Source organism: Eumetopias jubatus, unplaced genomic scaffold, assembly GCF_037043125.1.
Source record: "Eumetopias jubatus isolate StellerSeaLion01/CBP00866 unplaced genomic scaffold, mEumJub1_p1.0 scaffold_1, whole genome shotgun sequence".
Lineage (NCBI taxonomy): Eukaryota > Metazoa > Chordata > Mammalia > Carnivora > Otariidae > Eumetopias > Eumetopias jubatus.
Window position 1 is genome coordinate 192,728,939 of NW_028274807.1, and position 20,929 is coordinate 192,749,867.

General features: G+C 35.9%; 1 protein-coding gene and 1 pseudogene across 1 annotated transcript in view; one reads left to right on the forward strand and one right to left on the reverse strand.

Annotated features, from left to right (window-relative positions):
- DNAH12 (dynein axonemal heavy chain 12) overlaps positions 1-20,929 on the forward strand; it is a 235,191-nt gene that overhangs the window by 92,508 nt on the left and 121,754 nt on the right. Inside the window, exons 32-39 of the mRNA XM_028110416.2 lie at positions 1,159-1,242; positions 1,758-1,946; positions 9,207-9,326; positions 11,801-11,989; positions 13,118-13,269; positions 16,217-16,355; positions 17,415-17,581; positions 20,525-20,780. Of these exons, the coding sequence (XP_027966217.2) occupies positions 1,159-1,242; positions 1,758-1,946; positions 9,207-9,326; positions 11,801-11,989; positions 13,118-13,269; positions 16,217-16,355; positions 17,415-17,581; positions 20,525-20,780 (1,296 nt within the window). The remainder of the gene's footprint in view (positions 1-1,158; positions 1,243-1,757; positions 1,947-9,206; positions 9,327-11,800; positions 11,990-13,117; positions 13,270-16,216; positions 16,356-17,414; positions 17,582-20,524; positions 20,781-20,929) is intronic.
- LOC114214648 (NADH dehydrogenase [ubiquinone] 1 alpha subcomplex subunit 1 pseudogene) lies at positions 9,659-9,871 on the reverse strand (annotated as a pseudogene).

The window sequence follows — 20,929 nt, forward strand, 5'->3', positions numbered from 1 at the left end:
TAATTAGATTTAATTAGTTAAAATTAAATATAAATAGCCACATATGACTGCTGGCTAGCATATTGGACAATCCAGCTCTAGACCATTCATTTATTTTACAGATAACAAACAGGTCCAGGAACGTTAAATGCTGCCTTGTTGACATATAACTAGATAGGGGCAAAACTGGGACTACAGTGATGGTTGTAGAGAAGAAACACTGAAAAATAAATGAAGAGGAAGAATTGAAAAAAAGATTTAGTAATGAAATTAACTTGGAATATCAATAATATTGTTAAAATTATTGAAAGTTAATGATAATTCCAAAGGTAGAAGCCAAGGAGATTGAGAAGATAAGATGGCTTTAATAATAATGGACAAGAAAGGAATTTGGCAAAAAGGAAGCAGTTGATAAATTCAGTTTTTTACATATTTGATTGAAGGGGAATGTTTTAGATTGAAAGCAATCAAGGGGGCATAACAAATGCAATGCATGGTCCTTGATTGAATTTTGTTTTAAAGAATCAGTTGAAAAGACATTTCTAATACAACTGAGGAAATTTGAGTACTGGCTGAGGTTTACATAATAAGGAGTTATTGGTAATTTTGTTAGCTGTGATAGTTATTGTGGTCATATAGAAAACTCCTTACTTTTAAGAGATAAATATTGACATATTTGGCTGTGAAATGCCATGGTATGCATAATGCTCTTCAAAATACTGTTTTAAAAACAAAGCAAATATGGTAAAATGTTAACATTGGTTCAATCCAGGAGTTGGGTACATGAGTATTCATACTATTCTCTGTTTTCATTTTTCCCCTTTTTTATTAATAAAGAGATCTGACAACTTTATAAAGTCAGGAGAATTTCATGTAATTTTATTAATAGTAAGAACTGAGATTTGTCTCGGATTTTTGCAGTATGTCATGTATTTCTCTTCCTGCCTAACTCTGTGGAGGAGAAATTATATCCCTGTTCATAGACTCAGAGAGGTTATGTATTTGCTTACCTAGTAAGTAATTGACAGAGCTAGACCTAGAATTATAATATTCTGGCTTCTGTTTTAATACTTAGTATATTATATCATAAGATATACATTATCTTATACATTGAATAAATTTTTATCTGAGAAGTTTGAGTTTTTAAAAAATAAACATTTGAAAAATAATTGCCTTTAGCTTTGCCTTATGAGTGGAGAAATCATTCAGATGTCCCCTCAGATGAGCCTCATCTTTGAAGCAATGGACCTTTCCCAGGCCTCGGTAAGTTTATATTTTAATATAACAGTAGTTTGTCTGTTCACTTGGTCAGGAAGTATTTTTTTATTATGTGTCAGAAGACCAGTTAGGCACCAGGAATACTAAGATGAATAAGACACAGTGTATTTAGGGAGGATAAGAAGCATGCTAATAAATAATCCCACTATACTGCTACATGTAAGTAGTCTAAGAATATGGAGGGGGTGAGCATACAAGAGGGGAATGGGTAGAGAAGTACCATGGAAAATGTCTGAGTGTTTGATATGGTTTTGAAGGTTAACACTTCTCTAGGGAGATAGTTGGGGCTGGGCATTCCAAATCACAAGATGATATGTAAAGACCTGAAGCCACAACATGTCTGGGGAACTGTAACTGCAGACATTTCCTCTAATGTCTGTGAAGCTGTAGAGGAAGACAGGAGCTAGATCATGAAAGGCCATATCGGTCATTCAAGGTAGTTGATAACGGCCACTGGTATAAGAGCAACATTGGAAAAAGAAAATGTCTTTTTTCTCTAGCCGGCCACCGTAAGCCGCTGTGGCATGATTTATTTGGAACCCTCGCAGTTAGGATGGGAACCACTTGTGTCCTCGTGGTTGAATTCCCTGAAAGGACCTCTGCAGGAACCAGATAATCAGGCTCTTCTGAAAGGACTTTTTGGCTGGTTAATAAAACCCACTTTAAAGCTTCGTAAGAAAAACTGCAAGGTAACACTGTTAATTCTCTAACCTGTTCAAGTTTCTTTAGTTTCCATTCAACTTGACCGAAGTCTAAAGTCATGATAGTAGGATAAATAACTAAAATCAGTTTCCCCTTAGACATTGGTATCCACTTTTTAAAATGGGATGTTTATTGTGATAATCAGTAATTCACCTGCAGTTGTAAGAGAAATAATAGATCCCACGTACAATTCACCCAGTTTCTCCCATTGGTAATATTTTGCAAGGCTATATTGTATCACAACAAGGATATTGGCATTGATACTATCTATTGATCTTATTCAGATTCCCCTAGTTATATTTGTACTCAGGTGTGTGTTTGGTCTCTCTGGGTTTCATTTTAAAATGTTTAGTACTTTATACTTTTAAATGTAAGTGCAACTTTGTGCCCTTTGCCCAATGTCTCTCTGTTACCCCCACATCCCCACACTGGTGACCACCATTTTACTCTGGTTCTATGCATTCAACTTTCAGATTCTGCATATTAGTGATGTCATACAATTTGTTCCTTTCTGTGTCTGACTTTTTTCACTTATCCTAATGTCTTAAAGTTCATTCGTGTTGTTACAAATAGCAGGATCTCTCTTTTATTTTTAAGTCTGAATAATATTCCATTATAGGTATTTATAGGACAATTTCTTTATCCATTTGTCCATCAACAAACAGTTTGTGTCCATATCTTGGCTATTGGTAATAATGCTGCAATGAACATGGGAGTGCAGATATATCTTTGAGGTACTGATTTCATGTCCTGAACAGGGATTGCTGGATCACATAGTAGTTCTATTACTAGTTTTTTGAGGCTCTTCCATACTGTTTTCCACAGTGGCTGTACCAGTTTACATTCCAACCAAGAGAGCACAAAGGTTCTCTTTTCTCCACATCCTCACCAAGATTTGTCACCTTTCATTTTTATAATCATCCTAACAAGTATGATGTGATATTTGGTTTTGATTTGCACTTCTCTGATGATTAGTGATGTTGAATGCCTTCTTACACACCTGTTAGCCATTTGTATGTCTTCTCTAGGAAAAGTGTCTGTGCAGGTCCTTTGCCCATTTTTAAATTGGATTGTTTGTTTTTTTGCTATTAAATTGTATGAGTTCCTTATATATTTTGGATATTAACCCCTTGTGAGATATATGGTTTGCAAATATTTTCCCTCAATTTGTAAGTTGCCCTTTCATTTTGTTGATCATTTCCCTTGCTGTGCAGGAACTTTTAGTTTGATGTAGTCCCACTTTATTTTTGCTTTTGCTGCCTGAGTTTTTGCCCTATCCAAAAAATCATTGCCAAGGTCAATGTCAAGGAGTATTTCCCCCATGTTTTCTTCTGGGATTTTTATGGTTTCAGCTTTTACATTTAAGTTTTGAACCCATTTTGAGTTGATTTTGGTGTATGGTGTAAGATAAGGGTCCAGTTTCATTCTTTTACACATGGCTATCCAATTTTCCCAATACTGTTTATTGAAGAGACTATCCTTTTCCCATTTTGTATTTTTTTTAAGGTTTATTTATTTACTTTAGAGAGAGAGAGAATGGGTATGTGAAGTGGGGGAGGAGCATGGGGAGAGGGAGAGAGAATCTGAAGCAGACTCCTTGCTGAGTGTGGAGCCCATCACAGGGCTCGATCTCATGACCTATGAGATCATGACCTAAGCCAAAACCAAGAGTTGGACACTCAACTGACTCAGCCACCCAGGTGTGCCGCCCCCACCACCCATTGTGTATTCTTGTTGCCCTTGTTGAAGATCAGTTGACTGTATATGCTTGGGTTTATTTTGGATTTTTGATTCTGTTTCATTGGCTTATATGTCTGTTTTTACCCCAGTAATATACTGGGGTAAAATTACTGGATTAAATTAAAATTACTGATTACTGGAGTTTTTAAATATAATTTGAAACCAGGACATGTGATACTTTCAACTCTGTTTTTAAGATTATTTTGGCTATTCAGAGTCTTTTTGTGGTTCCACACAAATTTTAGAATTTTTTTTTTTTTGCAAAAATTGTCATTGGAATTTTGATAGGGATTGCATTGAATCTGTAGATCACTTTAGGTACTATGGGCATTTTAACAATGTTAATTTTTCCAGTCCATGAGCACAGGATGTTTTTCCATTTATTTGTATAATCTTCAATTTCTTTCATTAATGTTTTATAGTTTTCAATGTACAGAGCTTTCATGTTCCTGGTTAAATTTATTCCTAAGTATTTTATTCTTTTTGATGCTATCATAAATGGGATTGTTTATTTTTTTGTTTATTTGTTTGTTTTTATTAAAACGTTTTATTTATTTGACAGAGAGAGAGAGAGAGAGAGAGAGGAACACAAGCAGGGGGAGTGGGAGAGGGAGAAGCAGGCCTCTCGTGGAGCAGGGAACCGGATGCGGGGCTCGATCCCAGGACCCTGGGATCATGACCTGAGCTGAAGGCAGATGCTCAACAACTGAGCCACCCAGGCACCCCTGGGATTGTTTTCTTGATTCTCTCTTCAGACAGATCATTGTTGGTGTAAACAAATGCAATTACTTTTTGTATTTTGGTTTTGTATCCTGTAACTTTACTGAGTTTGTTTGTTCTAAAAGGTTTTTTTGGTTTGTTTTTGCATGGCGTCTTTAGGGTTTTCTACATATAGGATCCTGTCACCTGCAAATAGAAACCATTTTACTTCTTTTCTGATTTGTATGCCTTTTATTTCTTGTCTGATTGCTCTAGTTAGTACTTCTTGATGAAAAGAAGTGGTGAGAGTGTGCTTCCTTGCCTCATACCAAATCTTAGAGGAAGAGCTTTCAGTTTTACCCCATGGATTATGATTTTAGCTGTGGGTTTTTCATAAATGTCCTCTATTTTATTGCAGAGATTTCCCTTTATATCTATTTTGTTGAGTTTCTTAAAAAGATTTTATTTATTTGTCAGAGAGAGAGATAGCGCATAAGCAGGGGGAGCGGGAGAGGGAGAAGCAGGCTCCCCCCTGAGCAAGGAGCCCAATGTTAAGACCCGATCCCACGACCCTGGGATCATGACCTAAGCCGAAGGCAGACACTTAATCAACTGAGCCACCCAGGCATCCCTTGTTGAGAGTTTTTATCACAAATGGTGGTTGAACTTTGTCAAATACTTTCTCTGCATTTATTGAGATGATCATGTGATTTTTGTCTTTCATTCTGTTAATGTGTATATCACATTGATTAATTTGCATAATCCCTTGTATCCCAGGGATAAATCCTGCTAGGTTATGGTATATAATCTTTTTGGTGTATTGAATTCAGTTTGCTAGTATTTTATTGAGGATTTTTGTATCTTTATTCCTCAGAGATATTGGCTTATAATTTTCTTTTCTTGTGAAAAGACTGGCTTTGGTATCAGGGTGATTCTAGCCTCAAAAAATGAACTTAGAAGTATTTCCTCCACTTCTATTTTTTGGAAGAGTTTAAGAAGGATTGGTATTAATTCTTTGAATGTTTAGTAGAATTCAGCTCTGAAGTCATCTGGACTTTTCTCTGGAAAGTTTTTGATTATTACTTCAATCCCTTTGTTATTGATCTGTTCAGGCTTTCTATTTCTTCTTGATTCAGTTTTGGTAGGTTGTATGTTTCTAGGAATTTATCCATATCTTCCAAGTTATCCAATTTGTTTGCATATAATTGTTCATAATTATCCCTTGACGATCCTTTTTATTTCTCAGGCATCCATTGTAATGTTTTCTCTTTCATTTCTGATTTTACTCATTTGAATCTTTCTTTTTTTTTCTTAGTCTAGCTAAGGGTTTATTGATTTTGTTTATCTTTTCGAAAAACCAACTCTTAGTTTGATTTTTTCTATTGTTTTTCTTTTTTTTTTTTAAAGATTTATTTATTTATTTGACAGAGACAGAGACAGCGAGAGCAGGAACACAAGCAGGGGGAGTGGGAGAGGGAGAAGCAGGCCTCCTGCCAAGGAGGGAGCCTGATGTGGGACTCGATCCCAGGACTCTGGGATCACGACCTGAGCCGAAGGCAGCCGCTTAACGACTGAGCCACCCAGGCATCCCTTTTCTATTGTTTTTCTATTCTCTACTTTTTTATTTCTATTTTGCTCTTATTTCAATCTGCTAACTATTGGTTTAGTTTGTTCTATTTGTTGTTCTTTGAGGTTTAAGTTAGGTTGTTTAATTTGAGATTTCTTCTTTTTTAATGTAAACATTTATCACTATAAATGTCCCTCTTAGTACTGCTTTTAATGCATCTCATGAGTTTTGGTATGTTGTGTTTCCATTTTCATTTGTCTCAAGATATTTTTTTATTTCCTTTTTAATTTCCTCTTGGACCCAGTGTTGCTCAAGACCATGTTTTTTATACATATATTTGTGAATTTTCCCATTTTCTTATTTTTACTGACTTTTAGTTTTATTCCATTGTGGTCAGAAAAGATACTTTGTATAATTTAATCTTAAATTTGTTGACTTGTTTTGTGACCTAACATGTGGTCTGTCCTGGGGAATGTTCCCTGTGAACTTGAGAAAGAATGTGTTTCCTTCTACTGTTGGGTGAAAAGTTCTACATATATCTTTTAGGCCCATTTGATCTATAGTGTTGCTCAAATCTATCATTTCTTTTCTGAGTTTCTGTTTAGATATTCTATTGCTTATTGAAAGTGAGATATCGAAGTCCACTACTATTATTGTATTGCTGGCAATTTCTCCTTTCAGATTTGTCAGTATTTGTTTTATATACCTAGGTGCTTTGATGTTGGGTGCATATGTATTTACAATTGTTGTATCTTCCTGTTGAATTGACCATTCTATCATTATGTTATGACCTTCTTTGTCTCTAAAGACAGTTTTTACTTAAAGTCTACTTTATCCAATACAGATGTAGCCACTTCTGATTTCTTTTGGTTACCATTTGCATGGAATATCTTTTTCTATCCCTTCACTTTCTGCCTATGTGTTTCTTCTAGACAGTATACAATTGGATCTTGGATTTTTATCCATTCAGCTACTCTTTTTATTGGGGAATTTAACATGTTTTTTTTTTTTTAATTTTATTATGTTAGTCACCATACAACACATCATTAGTTTTTGATGTGATCCACGACATGTTTACATTTAGAGTAATTTTGATAGGGAAGGATTTACTATTACAATTTTGTTAACTGTTTTCTGTTTGTCTTGTGTTTTTTTGTCCCTCTTTTCTCTCTTGATGTCTTCCTTTATGTTTCATTGTGGGTTTTTTTGTTTGTTTGTTTCTTTTTGTATTGGTAGGTTTTGATTCTTTCTTTTGTTTGATTTCTATAGGTATTTTTTTAGCGGCACTAAGGGGCTTACATAAAATATCTTAGAGTTATAACAGTCTATTTTAAGCTAATAACTTCATTTGTATACAAGAACTCTCCACTTTTACCTCTTTCCCATCCACCTTATATGCTATTGATGTCACAATAACACTGATTTGTATTATGTATCCATTAACACAATTTACAGTTGTTTAAATACTTTTATCTTTTAACTTCTTTAGCAGAATTAAAAGTGATTTTCCCACCACCATTATAGTAATATCCACCTTTGGTTTTATATGCTTAAGTTATACCTGAATAAACCCAGAGGTAAAATGTATGCCTGTTAAACTCTTTGGATAAAACTATGGTGACTAAAGCTTTAAAATTCCTAATCATTTTCCATATCTTAAAAGTATTTTAAATATGTGGCTTTTAAAATTTATATGTGTATTTAGTATTTTATGAGAAAACTTTATATGTTATATTAATTTCTTAGGGCTGTCATAACAAATTACCACAAACTTGGTGGTTTAAAGCAACAGAAATTTATTCTGCCATAGTCCTGAGGCTAGAAGTCTGAAATCAAGATGTTGGCAGGGCCAAGCTTCCTCTGGAAGCTCTAAGGGAGAATCTTTCCTTAACTCTCCCAGCTTTGGCTTCCAGACATTCCTTGACTTCTGGCTGCTTAACTCCAGTCTCTTCTTTCGAGCTCACGGGGCCTCTATTCTGTCTCTTCAGTGACTCTTAAAAGGATTTAGGGTCAGATATTCCAGAATGATCTCCTCATCTTGAGATCCTTAGCTACATCTTCCAAGACCCCTTTCCCAAATAGGATCACATTCATAAGTTCCTGGGATATGACATGGGCCTCTCTTTTTGGGGACTACCATCCAAACTACTTCACACACACACACACACACACACACACACACACACGTCACTTACATATAAATAAATATATTGATATTGGGAAGGGAAAAGTGGTATTCAGTAGATTTTTTTCATCCTAAAATACTATTTTAGAGATAGGAAAAATATTCTGCACATAAAAAATGAATTCCACTTTATGAAAATTTTATACAGTGTCTTCATAGAAAAAATATAAAGTCATTTTTCAATTTTTTAATTTTAAAACTCTAATACTATATGTTGCAAATAATAGAAAATAGGCTCCATCTTTCTGATGAGTGATGGATTTTGTTCTCATAATTTATTCCCCCATATTTTCCACATCTAGTTAGTCCTCAGGATCTATTGACTTTTCCCTCCTTGCTTACTTTTTTCTGTCCTCTCCTCTCCTCTCCATCCAGGCTCCTCTGACCACCCCCCTCCTTCCTCTTGTGGTAGCCTCAGTTCTGACCTTTGTAATTTCCTACCTGAATCAATATAATAGAGCTGTTCTGGTCCAGTCTACATCCTTCTACCAGAATGATGATTCCAAAATACAAATTCATTCCATTAACTTCATTTTCTGTCTGACTTATTTCACTTACTAGAGTACCCTGTAGGTCCATCCAAGTTATTGAGAATGGTAAGATCTTTCTTTTTTTATGGATGAATAACATTCCATTGTATATATACCACACTTCTTCATTCATCTATCGATGAAAACTTGGATTGCTTGCATATCTTGCCTATTGTGAATAATGCTGCAATATACAGGTGTGCTTATATCTTTTTGAATTGTTGTTTTCATTTTCTCTGGGTAAATACCCAGAAGCAGAATTACTGGGTCACATGGGACTTCTATTTTTAATTTTTTTCAAGAGCCTCCATGCTGTTTTCCAGAGTGGTTGCACCAGTTTGTATTCCCACCAACAGTGCACAAGGGGTTCCCTTTTCTCCACATCCTCACCCACACTAGTCATTTTTTATCTTTTTGATACTAGCCATTCTTACTGGTGGGAGAGTTTTAAAAATGAAATTTTTTTTTTTTTTTTAATTCTCCAGAGAAGATGAAAGTAAAGTATCTTACTCTTTTCACTTTTCAGGAACTGATTCCTACAAGTGATAGCAATGTGGTTGTATCTCTCACACGCCTCTTTGAGGTACTACTCTGTAATGTGCTGGAAAATGATCCTACAAGCAAGCATATTCGTGTTTGGATTATGGTAGGTGTTATACTTAATGTAATTTTTCATTTACAGAATAAAATGTGCCTCTAGAATTGATAATTGTATTGAGGGAGACATAAGATCCAGAGCTGTTTTTTGGTGAGCACCAAAGGAATAGCTGAAGGCATTGAAGTCACCCTGACCTGGTATTCTGACTTAAAAAAACATTTTAAAGAAAGTAAAATATGCCCAAATGAACCCAAACTGTCTTTTTTTTTTTACTTTTTTCTTTTTTTTTATTATGCACTACATTAATACACCTCATAACCTTCTAGAAGGGGTAGATGGGTATGACTGAGTTATTTTTCATGAATCAGGAAAATGCTTCCTTAATTGATATTCTCCAAACCCTTTGACACATAGTAATGATTAACTCCAGAGACCCGCCTATCTCTTTGCATCAAAATCCACTGATATGGATAATAGGCAACTCTTTTTTCCTTGCCCCCATTATTGAACCTGTGGATGTGCGCCATGGCTATGCTGGGGATGACCAAGCACACGGCCATGACGCCGATCTCAGGCAGGATCTCGAACCACATCGCTGCGTGGTTGCCAGAGTCAAACCCCTGCCTTCTCGGCCCGGTAAAGGTGACCCAGCCTCCTAAACTGTCTTACTGTTTATGAAAGATCGTAATTTGATAAACAATAAGGTGACTTAATATTAATCCAGTAGCAACTTGTGAATTAATTTTGTCTTAAGGTTAAGTCATGGTGTAGGCTGCTAAAAGCTGGCTGTGGGAGACCAGAAACAGGCATCCAACCAGTTGGGTGGAGCGTTGCCATCAGGGTTCATAGGGCACATCGCTGGGGGGGAGTCAGTGGTTTAGGTAGCTAATGTCTAGGGTCAGAGAAGACCAGAGAACAGGACTCTAAGGGAGCCAGAGGAAAGAGGTGTTTGGTTCTCTTCCTTGGTCTGTGCTTCTTTCCCATCTGCCACCTTATTCAGAAATATCTTCATCTTCTCTACTGAGTCTACCTTCTTTTCTACTCTGTGATGATTGGGGTTCCCTCCCAGTGTCTCTCCTTCAGCTTGTTACCACAGAAAGTCCTCTACCTCAGACACCTCACATTCCCTGCTGATCTTCACCTCCTTTCCTGCTCCCTTTTCACCGTTATTAGAAGAAACTGAACAGACATATGTGAAGCATAATTTATTTATATTCCTTTTTCTCCCAAAGTTTGGAATTCCCTTTCACAGAACTACTTAATATTGTTCCATACCTGTTTATAAAATGTGTTATCTGTTTATAAACTGAACCTGTTTATCAGTGTTACCTGTTTATAAAATGAAAGCATTTTAGGAATAGTTCACCTATGTAACCTTCATTTTATATCTGTATCTGTAGAGAGAGAGATATAGACCTGTATGTATGACCTTCATGTTATATCTCTATCTCTATCTCTATCTCTATCTCTATAAAGTTTCATTCTATTGTTAAGCCTAACTCCCTCAATTTTTTAAATGGTTCAGAATTACTTTTAAAGATTAATATAAATTGATACCTGGTTAAAAATTTTCTTTTAAAGTATATTTGAGGGGCTCCAGCCTGGCTCAGTTGGTAGAGCATGTGACTCTTGATCTCAGGGTCATGAATTCAAGCCCCACATTGGGTATAGAGATTATTTAAAAAAAGAAAAAGGAAAAGAAAAACATATTTGATTATATTATATATATATAATTTGATAGATTTTTTAAACTGGATAAGCCTGTACCTAGAGTAAAATTCAAAAGGCAAAAGTAGGTTTTCTATCCATACCAATGCCCTAGCCACCCTCAAGGAAACCACTGTTACCAATGCCTTTAGGTAGCTTGTTAGAGGTATTTGATCCATACTCTCTTTTATATGAATACATTTTTACACTTTAGCATACTATACATACTGATTTGCATCTTTTCTCACATTGTATCTTGGAGATTGTTCAAGATCTGTATACTTATTGAGTTACTTTTTTAAACAGCTGCATGTATTCCAGTCTACATAACATAATCTCATTAAACAGACCCCTATTGAAAAAAGTTGCTTTTTATTTTTGGCTGCACAAACAGTGCTGCAGTGAATATTCTTGTGCATACATCATTTTACAGGTGGTAATGTATTTAAGGACAAACTCCTAAAAGAGGAATTCCTAGATCATTTAATATGGGCATGTTATTCATTTTTTTTTTTTTTTAAGTAGACTCCACACTCAGCATGGAGCCTGACGTGGGGCTTGAACTCACAACCCTGAGATCAAGACCTGAGCTGAGATCAAGAGTCAGCTGCTTAACCCACTGCACCATTTAGGTGGCCTGCTAAGGGCATTTTAAATTTAGATTGTGACTTAGTTGTGCTCTCTTCCACTCTATCTGTAGACCTGGCCTTTTCCAAATATGTTAACCAGGTCTCCTTAATATGTTAAATTTTAGTTAATTTGTTAAAAAATTGCTTTTAAATAATTAGTTTAAATTAATTTTTTTAAACCAATAGGCTAGCTTTATATTTTCTTTGATTTGGTCCATTGGAGGAAGTTGTGATACAGACGGTCGGATCATTTTTGATACTTTCCTACGGTCAATCATACTGGGAAGAGACGAAAACAACCCAGTGCCTGAATCTGTGGGTAAATGGGAATGCCAGTTTGATGAAAAAGGTCTGGTCTATGACTACATGTATGAGGTATGATATAAAATGCTTGTTATGATAAGTTCTAAAACATCAAGTATTGGATCAGCAGGCAGAACTGGGTTCCCATCCTGATGTTGTTTTGACCCCTGTGATTGGTGTTTTTGTCCCGTCTCTTTAGTTTCTCCTCCTTTGACTTGTGGATAGTGTAGATAAACTTTCTTTAGGACTATTTTATACTTTCAGATTTAAATTAAATATATTTTATGCACTTTAAAAAATTCACAAAAAGATTCTTTTAAACAGCAAGCATCTGAATAATCATTTGATTCACGCAAATTTGACTTCACAGAGACAAGATCTGCAGAGAGCCTTAAGTACAACTTTCCCTAAATCTCAGGACTTACAGATAAAGAGGCAAGCCTAGAAAGGCAAGTGGCTAGCAGAACCAAGACCTGCATCCAGCTCTCCTGGCTACCAGTGTAGAAATCTTTCCCTACACCAGGCTAATACAGAATTTTAAGAATATGACCAGAGAGAGAGTTTCATCCTCATTAGTCACAGTGGGAAGTCAATAAAATAATCTCTAAAACCAAAAAATCAAGAGATGATAACACAAGCATATTCTTTAAGTTGGAGATGAATCCCAAAATGTCCAGCTTAAAAAGGTAAAGATATAGTGGCTGCTGGAGAAGAGAAAACAAGAGTGGGAAACTACTGTTTCTCTCAACCTCTTTAAAAGTTTTGACTCTAAAATATGTGCATATATAACTTTGATAGAAATGAAAGCTTAAACTTAAAAAAATTAAGAATATGAATTACTAAAGAAACATTCACCCAAACTTGCAAAATTACCACCATCCAGACACGTGCTGTGTATGTGTACAATTTGCCAGGAAATAGGAAAATTTTTTGATGGCAGCCATAGCACTGAAGCAGAGGGATAAATCAATACAAAGAAAAATGTGTGTTTCTTAAATTGGGTGGTGGATTCATGGGTGCTTATTAATTTACTTCATGACTATAAAATGTTATATACATTATTTTAGATGACTTGTTCCTATAAGAAGATTTTATTATGATAAACTAAGGTTTTTAAAAGGAAATATGATATCAGTATGTTAAAGTGCCTTTCAGATACCAGGTGCATGGTTATATTTTAAAATTTATGTTCTTTTGTAGTTGAAAAACCGAGGTCGCTGGCTCCATTGGAATGAATTAATTGAAAGTACTAATTTGGGAGAAAAACGTGTCAGGATTCGAGATATTATAGTGCCTACAATGGACACAATTAGATATACATTTCTAATGGATTTGAGTATTACCTATGCAAAGTAAGAAACTGTTATGAACATGCATTTTAAATATAACAGTACCATTCTAATAGGATCATAGGAATTTTTTTTTTTTTTTAAGAGAGGGAGAGAGAGTGGGAGAGTCAGAGGGAGAGAGAGAATCCCAAGAAGGCAGCATGGAGCCTGATGCGGGGCTTGATCTCACAAACCTGAGATCATGACCTGAGTTGAAATCAAGAGTCATATGTTTAACCCACTGAGCCACCCAGGTGTCCCAGATCATAGGACTTTTGAAGTAAACTCATCCATTTTCAGATAACAGACCCTGAGGGACTAATTGACATGCCAACAGTGACCTCTGTTACTAATGGCAAACCTAGAATCCAGGTTTTCTATTGCCTACACCAAAAATTAGCCGCCATACTTCGTTGCCTCATAAACTACCTTATGTTTATTGTATTAGTAACAGCAGACTAAAGGTCAGTTGCAGTGTTATTGGTAAACAGGTATGCATTCTACACCTCAAAATTTAGTATGCTCCTAAGTATCGACTATGATCCACGTTCTCCCATCAAGTCTGTCATAACTTAAGATGAACATGGAAATCTCAGACTTAAATCAGAAGAGCACATCAAAGAAGAGGACATGAAACTTATCAAAAGCCTAGCATGTACTATAGGCATATTCATACCAACTTTTCTAATAACGTTCTTGTTTTTCTTTTAAAACATTAGGCATAATTTATCATTAATACTAAACTAGACAAGCTTACATAATATGCATGAATGTCATGGTTGGTTTGTTTTTGATGAAGAACCTGTTTCTTGGGGCACCTGGGTGGCTCAGTTGGTTAAGTGTCTGCCTTCGGCTCAGGTCATGATCCCAGGGTCCTGGGATTGAGCCCTGCATCAGGGAGCCTGCTTCTCCTGCTCCCTCTGCTATTCCCCCTAGATTGTGCTCTCTTGCTCTCTCTGTCAAATAAATAATAAATAAAAAATCTTAAAAAAAGAACCAGTTTCTTAGTGAATTTTCCAACAATTTTATCTTGTTTAATAAAAAAAAAATACAGGAAAAATAGCCCATGAGAATATTATTGTATCCTTATTGTTAACATTTTTTAAAAATATTTTATTTATTTATTTGACAGAGAGAGACACAGCGAGAGCGGGAACACAAGCAGGGGGAGTGGGAGAGGGAGAAGCAGGCTTCCTGCTGAGCAGGGAGCCCGACGCGGGGCTCGATCCTAGGACCCTGGGATCATGACCTGAGCCGAAGGCAGACGCTCAACGACTGAGCCACCCAGGCACCCCTCCCTATTGTTACATTTAAAAAAATTTTAAATCCAGTGTAGTTAACATACAGTGTTATATTAGTTTCAGGTGCATGGTATAGTGATTCAACGCTTCCATACATTACTCACTGCTTATTTGTTACATTTTTGCATTTTGAGGCTAATATTGAAAAGAAAAAGGCAAGGAAGGGACTTCCCAATTCTGGGAAATTCCTAGTATAAGAGCCCTTCTGTGCCATGAACCATTTGCCAGAATAATGCTTTTTAAAAAAATTTTTAAATTTTTTTAGAATAATGCTTTTAAATGAATACATCAAATATAGAGTTACAAAGGAAAGGACATATTGAAACACGTTAAAATATTAAACGCATTAGAGCTGTGGTAGTAATACATGTGCTGCTTTACTGACACATTAAATAATACAGTCTAACAGTGGGTCTGATGCCTATCATAATTTCAAAGAAGTAATAGGCATAGCTGATAATTTTGGGACATCTGTAACCACTGTAATATTTAGAATAATATCTGATTTCTATTAGTGACAAAGACACAGGTACAGTTGATACAATTGGTCCATTTTAGTTAAGGATAGTAAAAGTAAATATATAAACTTTTTGTCATCCAAGTTCACAGATTCTCTGGACACTCTCTAAAAATTTCTTCCATTGGTCCATGGGCCCCAAGTTCAGCACAGTATTTTATTAAAAACTTTTTTTAATAAATAGCTTTCCATAAGGCAAGTGTTACTCAGACTGAAACATGTAGGTGTACTTTCAGGGGCCACTGTAGTTCTAAAAGAACTTTAATTTTATGTTTATGCTTCAATGATAATTTTTTTAAATTAATATTAGCATAATTTGGGTCCCTTAGATGACCTCTTAGAACACTGGTGCTCAGGTTTAGTGCCAGTCCTTGTGTTTGTCTTTGTGTATTGGGTGGTGCCAAGTTATCCGTCAAAGGGTCAGTATTTAATTTTTTTAATGCTAAACAGTATTTCTCACCTGGGATTCCCCAGAGTTCTGTGAACATAAACTCATAGGATTTTTTTTCCATTTTAAATTAATTATGATCACTCAAGAATGAGAAACCCTGTCTTGAGGCCCCACTGAATGGAGAATTCCTTAGAGTTTGCTTTTGGACAAATGTTTTCAGTTAGTAACTGATTCTAAAGGCTATTCTAAAATGCTATTTTAGATTCTAAAACACTGTTAACAGGTATAATGTAACTATTAGCTTTAGACTTCACTGTCACCTAGTTTTTTAATAACTGTGAAACAGCCTAAACTGGTCTTAATGTCATCGTCTTATTAGTCTCTTACACATTGTACCCCCTTGCCTCTACCTCCAACTAAAAAGTACAAATACATCACTTTTCTGAGGAGACAAACTTTAGCTTTCTTTGCCGAAAAGCAAAGCATGTTATTACTTGTTTATGAGTGTTTTTGGAGTATAGTAATGTTACATATGTCCAAATAATAGTTTGTTACTATTAAAGTCTCAGTGACAGGAAGCAAGTGTGTGCCAATCATCACTTTTACCAGTCTTACATGAAATAACAGTGGTAGATTAAAATGTGAATTTTTAGATGAAGGTGACTTCATTACTTAAGTTTTCAACAAATTCCAGCCTTCTGTAGTAGAAATGGTATTCTGACTTTTTCTCTTTTTTAATGATATGTTCATTGTTTCATGAAGGCCATTGCTTTTCGTGGGTCCGACGGGTACAGGAAAATCAGTGTATGTGAAGGATAAACTAATGAATCACTTGGAAAAGGACCAGTATTTCCCTTTTTATGTTAATTTCTCTGCACGGACCAGTGCTAACCAGGTTCAGGTTAGTTTAAAGCCAGAAACATGGGTCCATAATTAACTTTTTTGCCTTATTTGATTAGTGTTTAAAATTGTATATTAAATGAGCAGCTGTGTAAGTCTTCTATAAATTTAAATGAAACTTCAGAACTTTTGTTTTTGGGATAAGTAAGTTTTTAAAAAGTTTTAAGGACAAAAGTTCAAGAGAACACTGAAAAAAATTTATGTTCCCATTTTTATTAATTAAATTCCTGGGTTATAAATTATTTTAAACATACCTATTTAAAAACAAAGGTGAAAAGACACCCAAATTAACATAATTTCCAAGAGCATGGTAATGTTGGAATCACATTCAAGGGAACATTTTTGCATTAATACTGAATTATTGAGCTTTGTCATCCTTTTTTTTATTAAGTCCAAGAAGAAGCCACAATTGATAGAAGAGACTGGGGGGGGAGAGAGAGAGTGAGAACTTTCAATTGTTCTTTCTAGACTCTTCTAGATGGTCCTTAAGGGCATTTGCTGCTTACTGAAGCTCTGTCCATGATCATTCAAACCATGGACTATTGTATGACCTACATGACAGGAAGCATGCAGTTGTGCATTCCCTTCTTTGTGCCAAGTTGAAAGTTCTGCATGAGACCTTTTCTAGTCACTATTATAATCATCCCTGCCTAAATTTATGTCCATTCTCACCTGACCTATGGGGCTCATTTCTGTTGTTTTAAGCCTATAGAATTCCTTTTATTTCAAAATCTTATAAATTCAGATTAGTGCTTTTAGATATTGAATAAGTTAGAGTTAATAGATATGTTGGGGTATCCAACAAGGAAAATATTTTGTGTTTATGTGCAATACAAATATATAAATATGTATATATAACAATTCTGAGCACATAGAAGGATTTCAATAAATGCTCTTTGATACTGAATATAAGGTTTGATATCACCCTAAAAATGAATAAATATAAACATACACACAGTGCTTCTTGGCATTATTTCCTTATATAATTAGACTGTAAATTCTTTTTTCCCCCTGGTGTTAGGTATGGCTTTAAATCCTACTATTCTTCTTTATATTTTAGAATGTTATCATGGCTAGATTGGACAAAAGACGCAAAGGAGTTTTTGGACCACCTATGGGAAAGAAGTGTGTAATTTTTATAGATGACATGAATATGCCTGCATTGGAGAAATACGGAGCTCAACCTCCTATTGAATTACTACGACAATTTTTTGACTGTGGGCACTGGTAACTATTTAATTGGAGTCTTAATTAGCCATGCTGAAGTCATTTTCGGTCTCTTTTTCTATTTTAGTTTCTCACATCAAAGTAATGCATTTTTTCAAGTTACTTATGGAAGAAAATGGTTACTCAGATTTTTTTATACAGAAATTTTTGGAAGACTTTTCTATACTTTTTTTTATGACAGTCTTTCCTGTGAATGTGTGAGTTAGATTACTGGGATGAATAATCCAGTATTGGAAATGTATTTATTCAGTAATGGAATAAATTCTTTCCTTTTCAATTATTATTCTCAATCCTTGAAAATAACTTACACATTACATCTTTCAAAGTACTATTCTCCCAGGGCTGAGAATTTGTGGGTAGGCTTCAACCTAAGTAACCATAATCAGCATCTCATGTTTCTGCCATTTTAAATTCTCTGTATTTTCTGTGAGTCTTTGGGACTACCTGTATCTTTGAGATAGCTTGGTTTTGACACCAATTCCATAAATAACTCTTCCGTTCCCTCCATCCCATTTTTTAAAAAGACTTATTTATTTATTTTAGAGAGTGTGTGTGTACATGCCAGTGGGGGGAGGGGCAGAGAGAGAGGATCTCAAGCAGACTCCCTGCTGAGTGCAGAGCCCAGTGCAGGGCTTGATCTCATGACCCAGGAGATCATGACCTGAGCCAAAATCAAGAGTGGATGCTGAATTGACTGAGCCACCTAGGCATCCCACCCTCCATCCCATTTTTATGATGCTATGGTTCGTTTCCAACATGTAAGACATTGTATCTTTTAGTTAGGATTAATAATTCCTCATTTCCTCCTCTTAAATATACTTTTCTAATCCCCAGTATGCATGATTTTTTTTAACTAAGGCAAGGATAAACTAATTTTGAAGCTAAGTCATATTTTAGAAATACATTTTTGTTATTACTTCAGGCCCTGGGACTTGGGCCTCCAGGAGGTAGCTGCTGTTAATTGTGTTTTCCCTATTCTGTCAAGGTTTTTTTCTATGCAAATATAGCTTTATTTTTAAAAATAGACTCCTATTACACAATGTTTTATAACTTATTTGCACTTAAAATTTTTTGAACACCTATCCATATTGTTTATCTCATTTTATTGGCTTTTTATTTCTCATTTTGTTGACTTCTAATACAGTTCAAATATGTGGATCCTGCCATAATTTACTTAACAAGCTCCCTACTGAAAGTTATTAGGGTTGCTGCCAAAAACCAGGTCGTATTTTTATACTTTCTGTTAGGGATACTGGTAAAGACTGATTTCTCCCACGTCCCCTGCCCCCTTTTTGCAAGAACTTCAGTGTTAAAGGACTTAATGGCCTATCGGTAACAAGCACATTTTCGATCTGAGTGGTTCCAACTAAATTGAGCTATTTATATATTTCTTTCTTTTTTAAAAAAAAAAACTTTATTTATTTGAGAGAGAGAGAATGAGCTGGGGGAGAGGCAGAAGGACAAGGAGAAGCAGACTCCTTGCTGAGCAGGGGGCCCGACATGGGGCTCGATCCAGGAACCCTGTGATCATGACCTGAACCAAAGGCAGACGCCCCTATATATTTCTTTCTAATTAAAATTTCTTTAGAGCTTTGTTGTTCCCCATTGGGTCTCTTTTTAACAAAAGTGTTATAGATACTATTTAGATATTTTTATGTACTCTGGAGATCTGAGATGCAAAAACAAAATCAGGACTTTCCTGTAAGTAGCATGACTGTATGATTGTTTGAACTGGAACATTTCTGAGCATAAAAGAGGAGTGTTACTAATACTTACTCCAGGACAAGCCTACTCAGAATTGTCCTAGGCAAAATGGGACATGTGGTCACCCTACCTATAACCAGCTACAAACAGGAATAATCTCTCATCCATGCTTCTGGATTTGGAGTGAGGAGAGACCAAACAGAGAGTCAAAACGGAAAGAAGAGTAGGAAAGAAAGGGAAGGGCAAAAGGAAGGGACATTCTAAATACCCAGAATTTGGACAACATAATCAGTGTCACTGGAAGGAGAAATAGAATGCTGCTTTAAAAAACGTTCTGTCCAGGGGCACCTGGGTGGCTCAGTCAGTTAAGTGTCTGCCTTCAGCTTGGGTCATGATCCCAGGGTCCTGGGATCGAGTCCCACATCGAGCTCCTTGCTCAGCGAGGAGCCTGCTTCTCCTTCTGCTCATTCCCCTGCTTGTGCTCTCTCTCTGTCTTTCTCCCTGACAAATAAATAAATAAGTAAATAAAATCTTAAAAAGAAAAAAAAAGTTCTGTCCAGGGGCACCTGGGTGACTCAGGAAGTTAAACGTCTGACTCTTGACTTCAGGTCAGGTCATGATCTGCAGGTTGTGAGATTGAGCCCCACATCAGGCTCCATACTGGAGCCTGCTGAAGATTCTCTCTCTCTCCTTCCTCTTCCCTCCCCCCCCAACCCCCCCACCCCCAAACCCAAAAACGTTTTGTCCAGAGACTGGTGATTGCCTGAGGCTCAGGGGCTGGGTTGGGGGGGTGGGTGAAACAGGTGAGGGGGGTCAAAATTACAAATTTCCAGTTGTAAAATGAACAAGTCGTAGGGATGTAATGTACAGCATGGTGATTACAGTTAATACTGTATTGCATATTCAAAAGCAGCTAAGAGAGTGAATTTTGAAAGTTCTCATCACAAGAAAAATTGTCACTATGTATGGTGACAGATGTTAACTGCACTTACTGTGGTGATCATTTTACAGTATATACAAATATCGAGTCATTATGTTATACACCCAAAACTAATGTTGTCAATTATACCTCAATTTAAAAAATAAAGTTTATTTTTAATTTTTCTACTCCAAGCATTTTTTTTAGGATTCTTCCTTTTAGAGAAGCTAAAATCAGATTAAGTTTCTAGGCAGTTCTACATTTCTTTCCATCTTATTGGATTATAACTGATTGCTTTGGAATTTTTATTTGCTTTCAAGGTATGACCTTAAGGACACAAGTAAAATCACACTGGTTGACATCCAGCTGATTGCTGCCATGGGCCCTCCAGGTGGTGGAAGAAATCCAGTCACTCCCCGGTTTATTCGACATTTCAACATCTGCTCTATTAATACTTTCAGTGATGAAACTATGGTCCGAATCTTCTCATCAATCGTAGCATTCTACCTGAGGACTCGGGATTTTCCTCCAGAGTACTTTTCAGTTGGGAACCAGATTGTCAGTGGGACAATGGAGGTGAGTGAATACTGCGATACAAAATGTTTTAGTGTTACATATTTTCCTAGTTTGGTTCTTTTTTTTTTAAACATTTTTTTCCCTTAGTCATCTACTTTGGTCTTCAGTGTCAGAGAAGCTGTTAAGAAGGCTTGAGAACAGAAGATCAT